The sequence below is a fragment of the Acyrthosiphon pisum genome, chromosome A2 (assembly GCF_005508785.2).
Source record: "Acyrthosiphon pisum isolate AL4f chromosome A2, pea_aphid_22Mar2018_4r6ur, whole genome shotgun sequence".
NCBI lineage: Eukaryota > Metazoa > Arthropoda > Insecta > Hemiptera > Aphididae > Acyrthosiphon > Acyrthosiphon pisum.
Window position 1 is genome coordinate 14076812 of NC_042495.1, and position 12903 is coordinate 14089714.

At 30.5% G+C, this 12903-nt stretch overlaps 1 protein-coding gene across 1 annotated transcript; it reads left to right on the forward strand.

Annotated features, from left to right (window-relative positions):
• Positions 1-5570: 5570 nt before the first annotated feature.
• Positions 5571-12662, forward strand: LOC100167972 (zinc finger protein 883). The gene is made up of 5 exons (XM_001943862.5): positions 5571-5962; positions 7946-8045; positions 10247-10295; positions 10457-10998; positions 11074-12662. Exons 2-5 carry the CDS (start codon positions 7948-7950, stop codon positions 12443-12445), a joined length of 2061 nt encoding a protein of 686 aa, XP_001943897.2. The 5' UTR covers positions 5571-5962; positions 7946-7947; the 3' UTR covers positions 12446-12662.
• The last annotated feature ends 241 nt before the right edge of the window (positions 12663-12903 follow it).

Here is a 12903-nt window from a genome sequence, read left to right on the forward strand (position 1 = left end):
CCCCCAAGACCTCTCAATTTGCGCCTATGCTCACACATAGTCATAGCCCAAATATTTATGTCATGTGAAGTACCTAAATATTACTCCTTAAAGCATGATACGATGGCGCTCCCTTAATTGCGCATAGTGCGTAAATTAAAGTTACCAAAGTAACTGCGGTTCAACGAAAAATAGGTGGGCATGTGGGTGTCGCTCTGCTGTACAGTAGCTGGTTAAAAGTAGGTCACGGTTAATGGATGGTATTAAATTTGAATTCAATGATATAATATCATTGTATAAGAAGAACAATTCTGGCCGAAGACGGTATGCCAGTCTAGGTATAAGACATAGTATATATTTATGTATGGTAATAAAAAAAAGATTGACCTATAATAGGTAACTATAATAAATTCCAAATTAATCATATCACAATAGTATACTTTAGAAGTTTCAAGTACCTACGAATAATATTATACAATCACAACAAAATAACTAAAATGGTTATTCTAGGTTTTTTAATATGTAATTTCGTCCAAATTTGAACTTAAAATGACTATAAAAATAAACTGTATTTATGTATTTTTTAGATTTTTTGGTAACAGAATTAAATATTTATGTGGAATCTTGTTTTAAATTTTCAATCCTTAGATATAAATGTTGAACATTCTATACATTTTTAACTACAAAATAATTATTTAATTTTAAATTTAATAAATTTTGTCAAAATTCGATCTTTGAATGCTTATAAAAAAAATTGTTCATATGTATTTTTAATATTTTTAACTGCTATTGTGACAATATATCAGGAGCCTTGTATTAAATTTTTTCACTTTTTGGCCCAACAGATAAAACTTTATTGATATCCATAGAAAAAATAATAAACAAATTGAAATATGAAATTGTCTGTAAACAGCTCAAAACAAATCAAAATATTTTGAAAATTTTATCAAGTATAAGAATTAATAAAATAAACATTCCGTGAAATATTCATGCATCTACAGTTATTCGTCTTTGAATTACAACAAAATAAGAAAATCGCTACATGAGAAATCGAGTGAATATCCAATGTTGTAAAAATTAGAATTTTAAACGCTCATAAAAATTTAATTTGACTTTCTTATAGGCATTTTTTTTTTTTTTTTTGATTAATGTATATAATCTTATAAAGGGATCTTGTATTACATTTTAAAATCTTAGATTTAAAAAGAAAAATTTTTACGAATTCTTAACTCAAAATAATTTGCTAATTTTCGTGATTTTTCCATATTTTTGTCAATTTTTGAACTTTAAATGCTTATAAAAAAAAAACTGTGACTAAGGATTTTTAATATTTTTCATCTGCTTTTGAAACAATATACTAGGAGCCTTTTATTAAATTTTCAAGCTTTTTAATCAACAAATAAAATTTTATTGATATTTTTAGAAAAAAACTAAAAGAAAATTAAAACTGACAATGTCCGTAAAGAGCTCAAAATAAATCAAAATATTTTGAAAATGTTATGGTGCATAGAAAATGCTAATATAAACATTCAGTCAAAATTTCATGTATCTACGGTCATTTTTTTAAAAGTTACACCAATAACCAAATTCAATTTTGTGAAAAATCGATTTTGCGTAAAAATTCTCGTTTTTCCTTAATTTTTCTTTGGTTTTTCTTGGCGCTTTTGAAAATTACTGGGAATTTTAAATTTTGACCTCCCCGATGCACCAATGATATTCATTTTCCAATCAAACAAGACACTGAAGTTGAAAATCGAAGCATTATTTCGACTGCTTATCATGTACACAGACAAAAAAAATAAAAAAAAAATTTTAAAAAAAACACACATCATTGTAAAATCAATACATTCTTCGTTCCATTCAGAATCTAAAAATGTGTGTTGTTGAACAAAAGTTATTCTAATTGTATTATAATATTGTATAGGTAATTAAATATAGCATAAAATTCATAATATTGTAGTACACTAGTACGAATGATTATTAATGGCTAGGCTGCTATGGCTCATCTAAATTTAAAGAGTGCGCACTACAAAGCATATTTAAAGTACTGCTGGATGACTTTCCCTTATAACCGTTCGGGTGCCTTTAAAATTTCTACTCGTGGAAACAGCGCCATCATAACCCTGACCGAACATATTATATTTATCGTTAATTCCAAGTGGTTGAAATGGATTTATTACTACAGAGGCTAGTTTTTGACCAGTTGTACAGTGGACCGGTAAAAGTAAAATGTTTTCACGTAAGCATAATTAATTATAGTATCAGTTGTCTTTACTGAATTTAGATATCTAATATACAAAGAGTCGATTGTTCTATGCGTGATATGTCGGTATAGTTTCGTTAATGAGAACCAAAAACGACTTCACTGCATTAATTTTACAAACTAAATAATTTTCCCACTTAATAAAATTATTTTGCATTCTAGGACTACCGACTAATGAGTAATGTGTATAGAGTTTAAAGACCGATTTTCAATATGATAAATTAACGTTTGCCTTCGCATGAAATTCGCATATGCAACAGTGCTCTAAAATTACCATTATTATGATCAGGTTCAACAACATTTAAATCAAGAGGACCCGAATCATTACACTCTCGAATTTCTAACTCTTGTCGGCCACATGCAACTTTTGTTTTCATAATTGGAACGAATTTTTTTCTATTTTTAGATTTTGTCCATAAAATACATATATAATGACTAGGTCTATATCCATAGAGTACTACTATATTATTAGGACTAAGTTTATAATATTAATGCAATGATATCGAGTTAGAATCTCAGATATCATTTTAATTTTTTTGCAATTTTTTGACATATTCTGTAGACTTTTCAATAATGTTATTTAATACAAACCTTTCCTTGATAATTACGAACAGAAAAAAAAATATTCAAATCGGTGATGTCGCTTTTGAGTTTTAGCGAGACTAACGGAGAGCAACTAACTTTTATAGAAATATAGATTTAATATTGTTGCCATTGCATGGTTACACAAAATAAAATAGTTAGGTATTATGTAAAATTATGATACACTAGCTGATCCCACGCACTTCATTGACCGTAAAAAATAACAAGTCTTAAAAAAAAATAATGATTGTTCAATTTCTATTGGGTGTACCTATTGCTGCAGTGCAACACAGCCAGGGTCGGATCGCGGACAACGCTGGTGGGTGGCTATAAGTCATAAGTGCAACTCAGCCTGCACCTTGGTATAGGCAATGTGCGTAAATTCGATTTGATGGATGTTCGTTCCTGATCTGCCCGATTAACCAATGGCAACCTATAATAAATAAAATACTATTAGTACTAATTATTTTTCCTATAACCATTGCAATAGCAATCATATACAAACGAAAATTTCTATCGTAAATTTCAAAATCCTTGTTTGAGCCAAGGCTTGAAACCGATTGAAATAATTTCGGTTTCGGTATCGATTTTGTATACTGGTTTTTAATTTTTTCGATTTCGGTTTTAATTTTTCAATATCGGTATAAGGAAATTTCTGTTTCGGTTTCGATTTTGTATACCGGTTTTTAAATTTTACGATTATACAATTATCATTCTTTGTTCCGTATTGTCAATTGTCATAGGTATATAGTATTTGCTAGTAACTTTAATTTATGTCATTACTATTTATAAAGCAACTAATAATTTTGCGAATAATGAAATGTTTATCAACAAAATTAATTATAATCTCAATTTTATTATGATTATTAATTATGCGTATTAATGGAATTTACGTATTTAAAAACGCGTCAGTTAAAAAAAAAATAATGGTTTCCAATTTTTTTCAGATTTCGGTTTTGAATTTAACACTGGTTTCCAATTTTTTACGGTTTCGATTTTGAATTTAATACCGGTATTCAATTTATTTCGGTTTCGGTTTTAAATTATAATACCGGCATCCAATTTTTTCCGGTTTCGGTTTTGACTTTAATACCGGTATCCAATTTTTTTCGGTTTCGGTTTCGGTTTTAAAACGGTTTATAATGGTTTCTGAAATCGGTTTTGAAAACGGTTTCAAGCCCTGGTTTGAGCAACTCCCCGGGTTGGACCTATACCGGGTCCAATCGATAATCCAAATCATCTCGGGAACCATTCAAACACACACAAAAAAAATTTCATCAAAATCGGTTCAGCCGTTTAGGAATGCATAAAGGACAGACAGCTGTAGAGATCTCTAGAGATTCATTTTTATATAATTAAATAAATAATACCTACCCATGTCGTCACTTCGCGTAAACTTTGGTGATTATAGGTAAGCGTCTGATTGGCGTGAACTTGTATTTGCAGTATATAGGTACGATCTACAAGGCCGTAACTGAAAACAAATTTCAGAAGGGTGAAGGGGGTCCATCATTTTTTTTAACAATCATAGGTACTGGATTCATTATTTATATACCTACGTGGCTACGTTCAAAATATAAAAAACTCTTTATTCTCGTTATTAGGTACTGCTTGAACGAAAACACAAGATTATTGTTAATACAATAGTCAATAAACAACTAAAATCACTGCTAAAATTGTTCTACGCTTTTAAAAAAATTTAGTGGGGGGGGAGTCCGGACCCCTGTACGACCCTCCCCCCACCACAGTTACGGCCTTGACCATATTTACCTAGGGGCTATATATTACACCTATTAAAATAACGTTCTACACACATTATAGCGAGTATACGACCACCTTAATGTATAGTATCTTAAATGAGTTATATGTACCTAGAGTACAATATAAAATGTGCGTATATTATAATATTATGGTGTACCGTCCGAGTTAATATAGCCCATATATATCCGCGTTTCGAAAATATTATAATATATATTGTCGTGTGTGTGTGAATAACGATCGTCAGTCCGTCGGTGTATACCTATAGACATATAGTATAGGTAATGTAGCGTACTACAACTAACCAAGTACAACTAACTACCGTCTACGAGTCGTACACTACGACTATTAATTATTATATAGGTACACGCTCGATAAACACGAGAAAAAAATGCGTAATTCGTGATTATAAGTCTACCGTTGCGTGTTCTGCCCCATTATATTATATTATACGCCTGCTGTTATGTCATGTGATGGACGTTGATAGGGATGGTTGGTGGGGGGTGGAGGGTGGTGTGAACACCACGAGAAAATAAAATTAATCGATTTTTCAAAATTCTTTCCGCGGGTGGACGAAAAATAAAATAAAGAGCTCGTCACGATCTGAGGACGACCGGTTTGTCCTTGGTAAAGTAAAAGTCTCAAACTCGACGCCGCCGCCGAAACGGCCGTTCGGACAATAGAATCAGTGCCGCCAACCGACAAGGGTTGGTGTGCCCCCGTGTGCGCGGCACTGCCACACTGGGTGTAGGGTCCTGTCCGTTTGCGTTTTTACACCAATCGCCAAGACGTTCGCCCCTCGACCAAAATAATAATAATAATATTACAACACGCATATTATATACATCGTGTGGCGTTTCTATGTTTTTTTTGTCCGTCGGGTTTTTTGTGATATTATCATTTATCATCTCGTCGAACTATCGAACACTATCATCATCTGATCATCATCATCGTATTATATTTATTAATAATAAAATAGAATAGAGTACAGCATTAATAATAATAATAATAATAATAATAATAATAATAATAATAGTAATAATATTAATGTTGACGAAACGCAATAATGGAGAGATCGAAAAACTTTGTTGTATATTAATTTTGGCATTACCGTGATATCGAACGATTGTTGTTATTGTTTATGAGTGTGCGTGACATCGACAACAATAATTAACGTACCCTAAGCCTACTGCTTAGGCCCGTCCGCTGTGTATCCGGTCGTGATAATTCCATCGACATTCGCCCGAGAAAATAACCGTACGACCGCGGCGATTGGATTCGATCTGATGTGTGGTTGGCCTTCTAGACATTGATGATTTGAAGACATCTGCTCACGGATAACATACAATTAACTGGGAAACGACGTCAAAATATCAGAAAGTAAATACATATTAATTATTATGTATTTAGTCCTCCGTAGTTTTGTTGCTTAGGGTCGAGACATTTTTTTCGAACCGGTAGAAATGTGTTAATGTCGATGTTAATATTAATATCCACAGGTTGTTCATTTCTGCCGAATTTCAGTTCCACTATTGCCATTGCATTATGTATTTACAATTAAGTTTCATTTTCACTAATTATCCATCCCCATACAAATTACAATAGGTACCTATATTTAACTTAGGCATAATCATTGGAGACAAATTTAATTCAACTGGACATTTTTTACTTATTTTATTTTATTTTAATTTTATGTAACAACACACGGGCTTTTGCCCAATTTACAATAATACAATTTAGAACAATTAATCGATTATATAATATGGAAAAATTAAAAATTATTTAGTGATAAGGAAGGGTCTAGATTAGCTAAATACATGCAGCGACGTAGTGATTCATTTTGACCATAGTTAGTTGAGGAGGTGGCAAGTGTGAAAGGAACAGGAGGCTCGGACTGGAACATTAAAAGAGACTTGGGATAGTAAGTACGGTGGGTCAATTTTCCTCTGCAATAATTTGGCCAAATAGGTGAGATTTGCTGCTTGCCTACGGTTTGCTAAAGTGTCTAGTTTAAGGTATTTTGGACTGGCGTATAGTCGTGGTCGGTACACTCAATTTTTTAAAGTGTTGCTAACGTAGCTCAAAAATGTTCATTAAACTCTTTCGAGCATTACTGAATTACAAGCTGTTTGAGGGACCCCGATGATAGAGCCATATTCTAAGATAGGCCTAACAAGCGAGCAATAAAGTGCTTTCAAAGGGGATACAAATTTAAATTCTGCAGCTACCCGCTTGACAAAACCGAGGATTTTGAGAGCTTTGCAGCAGATCTGTTCTAAATGCAAACTAGGATTAAGTTTGGGATCAAAGACAAAACCTAAATCATTGACAGATTTGTCAAATGGAACCAAAGAAGAACCACTTTCAGTGTAATTAAATCTAATAGGAGAACTCTATTAAACTGCAGACCTAACTTAGTAGCCCAAGAAACTAAATTATTCAAATCATTTTGGAGTGTTAAACAATCGTTCAACGAGTTCACTTGATAGAATAATTTTATGTCATGCTCAAACGCTAAGAATTGTACTTGCTTTAACACCTTATTGATACTGTTAATGAATAAGCTGAAAAGCAAGGGGGATAGGTGCCCACCTTGAGGAACACCCGACGAAATGGGAAGGACAGTAAAACAGATACCATGCATTTTTACCCACTGCTTTCTATTATCTATGTAAGAACGAAACCATGAAAGAAGTGGCTCACCAAAGCCGGTTTCTTTCAGAACGCACATAAGGGACAAGTGATCAACACGATAAAAAGCTTTCGCAAAATCGGTGTAAATGACGTCAATTTGGGAGTGGGCGTTAAACGCTTTAAATGTATGATTGCAAAAGACCGCATTACATGTAGTCGTAGATTATAAATGTATGTAAATAGCCCATAGGAACTTAAAAGTGTGTGTAAAACACAGACCTGACATATCCTGTAAGCACTAACCCTTGTCCTATGTAGTTGTACAGTGTAACACTCATGGGAGAAATGCCGATATGATTTTCAGTAGCCACATTATTTTGGGTATGATTTTTTGATCTTTAAAATACCAAACATAATTTCATCTATCTAAAATGTTCCTAATTGATTAATTGTACATTTATTTTTTCAACAAAATTATTTAGGCATTAGTGATGAATATCAGTCATTTTTAAATTCTAAACTTATTACAACCTGCAGTAGGTGAAAAATAAATTGTTGTAAGTAGGCAGTTATATAATTTAGTACTTAAAGAATATTTAAAAAAATTGATTCTTCTTTATAATTGTAACTTATATAAACCCTTAATAGTTTCATATTTATTTTTGTGATTTTATCATGCTTATTAATTGATATTAATCAATACTAACCTAAATATATTTTTTATTTCAGAAATGAACGGTAGCGTGGAAATTGTTGTAACAGAAAAATCTGGGGAAAAACGTTTGGTGACTGTCCAAGGAACAACCGTTGAAACTACAGATGATCGACGGTAAATTTCTAAATGTTTTGTATTATAAACATGTGTAAGCCCACCCTCATAAAATCTTAGGTTTCTATACTTCTTTATACCCAGTCCCTACAATCTACATTTCCAAGTATTCTAGTATATGTAATTGAATAAAATAAACTGTAAATGTGCATTATATAAATATTTACTATTAGTTAATAAATTGCATTATAATATTAATTTAATTAAATATCTACAAATTCTTTTATTTTAAATACAATTTAAATGTCTAATTTTAAAGTTGAATTTTGTGTGTTCTTATACAAGCAAATTTATCAATAACATCATCAAAGTTGATAGTGACAGTTAAAGTGTACTCAATGAATAGGTGAACAAGTGAGTTAAAATGTTCCTAACCAGTTGTAGACCTTGCTTAATTTTTACAAATTTCCCAATTTCCTACAAGATATTTCTGAATCTGCTATGGTTATCGAAATGTTACAAGACACAGACCAATACATTGTTCCCAAACATTTTTTGTGTCAATAGAATTTATAAGTTCTAGAAGTGTCACTTTGTTGTTACTTTGAAATGTTGAATAGTAAACAGTTTTTAAATGTAACATTTTAACACACATATTTTCTGATAAATTCTATTTTTATTTTGGTTGAATATTACAATTTTCAAATTTACAATTCTTCATTATGTTATCATAAGGGCTCGTAAGTTCATGTCCTTCAAAATGCCAAAATAAACATGCACTTATGCATTAAAAACTGGCAAAATATGTATTGAAATATGCCTTAAAAAGTTTAGAAATATACATTTATTTACACTAAAAGTATGTAAATTAAAAAAGAAGAAATCATAAGAAATTTTTGGAATAACAAGAATTATCCATTCATATTTTTAAAAGTTGTTTTATTTCTTTAAATGTAATAAAATGGTGACAGTTCTTAAATTGACCTACTGGCTACTGAATAAAATAGTTATGGTATATACCAGTATTCATTAGTATATATTTTTTTCAAAAAGTGATAAAAAAAATAATTAAGTACAAACTTCATATCTAAAATGTTAAGACCAAATAATGGGCGTCTTAATTGATTATAGGAACTTCAGTAAATTTACTATTTTGGTTATAAAAATTAAAAACATCCAAAATAGATTTTGTAAAACCTGGGTTGACAATAAGCTGTGCTACTAAATCATCATAGGTGGATAGTCACTTTGATACAATTAAATAATAAATTGTTTTTATGATAAATTATAAGTTATTTTATTTAAGTTGTACCATGTGGCCAAGTGACTTTCTTTGTATTTGTTAATGTCACTTGCTTACAGAACACATATTTTTATTACTTATTAGTCCATTTCATAATCTAATAACATCTTATACGGGTGCATAGTTCTGACTGTTCTAATAATCATTTTATTAGGAACTCTTAAAATATATCACTAAGCGATCCAAAAATTATCATGATAATGGCTAACGAATGGAAAAATAATAACTTACCTGTATATTAACATTTTGGTAACTTCATATTTTATAGTTTTATAGAGATTTTGTAGAATATTTATAACTTATGTAGGTACAATCAATTGTTATTACTAACATAAATAAAATAGTTAAATTGACTAAATAAATAACTAATATTTGAAACAAAAAAAAATCGAAAACATATTATATAGGTACCAATATATTGATTCCGGTTCAGGTTTCCAAGAAAATGGAAAAAAGGTTCTGGTAAGGTTCTTGATAATTTCACAGAATAAAAAATGTTTGTTTCAGTTATGATATAAAATTAAGGTTTCTATATTGAAAATATAATTACATTTACCTATCTAGTTTTAAAATATTATTCTCATTGTTAGATACTTTTTGTATTAAAACTAATGTGAACAAATAAGTATTTTAATATTGTTTATAGTTATTAAATCTTAAGTATTAATCATACATTACATTTTTTAAGATAATTGACAATAATAACCAACAAAAATAATTAGTATTACAATTAATTAACCATACTTAATGTAGGTATAATAATATATTATTATATGTCACTATAGTACTATACCTATCATAGTCAATATAAATTGATTTTTTAATCCTGTTCTAAATTTAAATCTATTGATTGTTGATAAGTTATTCCTAGTTATTAGAGCTATAATGAGTACATTTTATAAAAATTTTAATATAAACATTAAATTCCTATTGAAGCTCAAATGTATTAATGTTTCAGGGTGCATGAAAATATTGGATATGGAATATTTGTTCAAGGATTGAATGGGGTAAGTAATTGATTGTTTTTAATTTTATGTACTTTAATCCATAAAATCTTTTATTTGTATTTCTATGAATTTTAAAAGTACCTATCTATAATAACATTTTAATCTTAATTTAATACTATTAAACTAATTATATTCTAACAAAAGTTGTTTTCAAATGGTAGGACTTGGCCCATTTATTGTTGGATCAAGAAGAAGTGGGAACTATGACTGTAGAAAGTTTAGCAAAAATAATCAATGGTCAAGAAGCAATAAGTGTATCCGGACAAATCCAAATAAATAATCTAAAATTAGAAAATGTGGATTTATCTAATCAAGATGGTACAACAGAAATTTATATTACTGAAGAAAAGAATATTGCAATTGACATGGCCAATGAAGCCGTGGCAAACTGTCAAAGTCTTATGCGACCTAACCCTATGGATGAACTACAATGTCAAAAATGTGGCAAACGATTTTCAGATGTTAATGCCTTAAAATCTCACGAGGTGTCTCATGATGATGGTCAAAATGTTGATTGTAAATTTTTGTGTACTGTTTGTGGAGAAAAATTTGATAAGGCAAATGCATTGAGTGCACATTTGGTTATTCATCGTAATATCAAGTTACATCATTGTGAAGTTTGTGGATTAGTTTTTCCTGATGATGAATCTTTAAAAGAACATGCTCAAATACACTCTCGTCAGAAACTACACACTTGTCAAAAGTATGTTTTTTATTTAAAATATATTTTATAAATGTTTGGTGTTGCTATATAATAAATTGTGTTTTTTTTCCTTAGATGTGATAAGAAATTCCCTTCGAGTTACAGATTGTTTCGTCATATGACAATTCATACAGAAAATCCTCCTTTTGTTTGTGATCAATGTGGTGTGTCCGTAGCAAATAAAAGCGATTTAAAACTTCACATCATGAAACATACTGGGAGTGCTGTGTATACATGCACTGAATGTGATAAGAGTTTTCTAAAGCCATCTTGCCTGCAACGACATTCAAGCGTACATACTGGTGAACGACCATTGCACTGTAAAACTTGTAACATGACATTTACCTATTCTAGTAATTTGTGTGGGCACTTAATAGCTAGTTCTAAAGCAAAACCACATCCGTGTACTATGTGTGAAAAATCATTTAGACGACCATCTGATTTAGAACGCCACATGATGATTCATACCGGTGAACGTCCATTTGTATGTCAAGTTTGCTCTATGTCATTTATTACTAATTACAATTTAAAAGTGCATTCAATGATCCATAATGGGGGTTTGCCATATCCGTGTACATCTTGTGATAAAGCGTTTAGCAAACCTTCAGAATTACAAAGGCATAAATTGGTACACTCTAGAGAAAAGCCATTTTCATGTGTCAAATGTGAAGCTACATTTACAAATCAAAGTAACCTTAAAGCTCATATGATAACTCATACAGGTCGAAAACCATTCCCCTGTCGTATTTGTAACAAAGGATTCACACGTCCATCAGACGTCAAACGTCATATGCTTACACATACTGGTTGTCGTCCTTTTGCATGTGATGTATGTGGCTTGGCCTTTGCCGACTCATCAAATTTGAAAAAACATTCATTGACCCACTCTAAAGATGATCAAAAACTCGCTTTGCAACATCAATGTCCATCGTGTTGCATCTCCTTTTTCTCATACGAACAACTCAATGAACATATAATCTCTGGAAATTGTACCAATAATAGTGGGCAAGCTGAACCTAAGTACTCATGTAAAGAATGTGGTGCTACGTTTAATCATGCACTTCACTTACAGGAGCATGCCATCATGCATTCGAATCACAGATCAGTACACAGGTGTGACGTGTGCAACAAAACATTCATTCAAGAGTCGTTTTTGATTGCACATAAGGCTTCTCATACTGAATCGCGACCTCACCGTTGTGACATTTGTCTAAAGAGATTCAAGAGTACATCTCATCTGAAGAATCATGTGATGATACATTCAGGTGTAAAGCCTTTCGAGTGCACTGTTTGCAACAAGTCTTTTTTAAAATTAGCTTCATTGAGACGTCATTATGCCACACATGATCGTGTAAATTTCTCATCCGCTGTTTGCCACCAATGTGGTAAATCATTCCTCAATCAAGAGTATTTGAAAAAACACAGTGTAGTACATGCTGATGCATAACACGTAGATAAATATGGATAAAAATGAACATGTTCACTCTTTATCATTTTTATCACTAAACTGTATAATAGCCTCATTAACTATTGATCATTTACAGTTTCTTGTGGTGAATATGATATGAAGTGTAGTTAATTATTAGTTTCTATGTAAATATGGAATTGTTTTTTAAAACTGGCAAATAATTGTAATTCATTGTTGCTTTATAGTTTTTAATTAATTTTAAATATTGTTTATAAATCTAAAAACTTATTCAAATTCGGACAATAGTTTAATACAGATAACATATAATATTATTAAATGAGATAATATAATTAGAAAATTAGAATTTCAATAATTTTCATAAATCAATATTAAACCAATTATTTTTTTTATATAAAATATATATTGTTGAAAAAATTAATTGTTAAAAAATTTTAAGTGTCACAAGTTCCCAACATAATGTATTTTTTTATGACATT

What these genes read in the sequence shown, in the direction of transcription:
- LOC100167972 (XM_001943862.5), top strand. Translation starts at nt 7,948, where the DNA reads ATGAACGGTAGCGTGGAAATTGTTGTAACAGAAAAATCTGGGGAAAAA. An exon ending in TTGTTCAAGGATTGAATGGG is followed by an intron (nt 10,296 to 10,456) that starts GTAAGTAATTGA and finishes TTCAAATGGTAG; the next exon opens with GACTTGGCCCATTTATTGTT. An exon ending in AAACTACACACTTGTCAAAA is followed by an intron (nt 10,999 to 11,073) that starts GTATGTTTTTTA and finishes TTTTTTCCTTAG; the next exon opens with ATGTGATAAGAAATTCCCTT.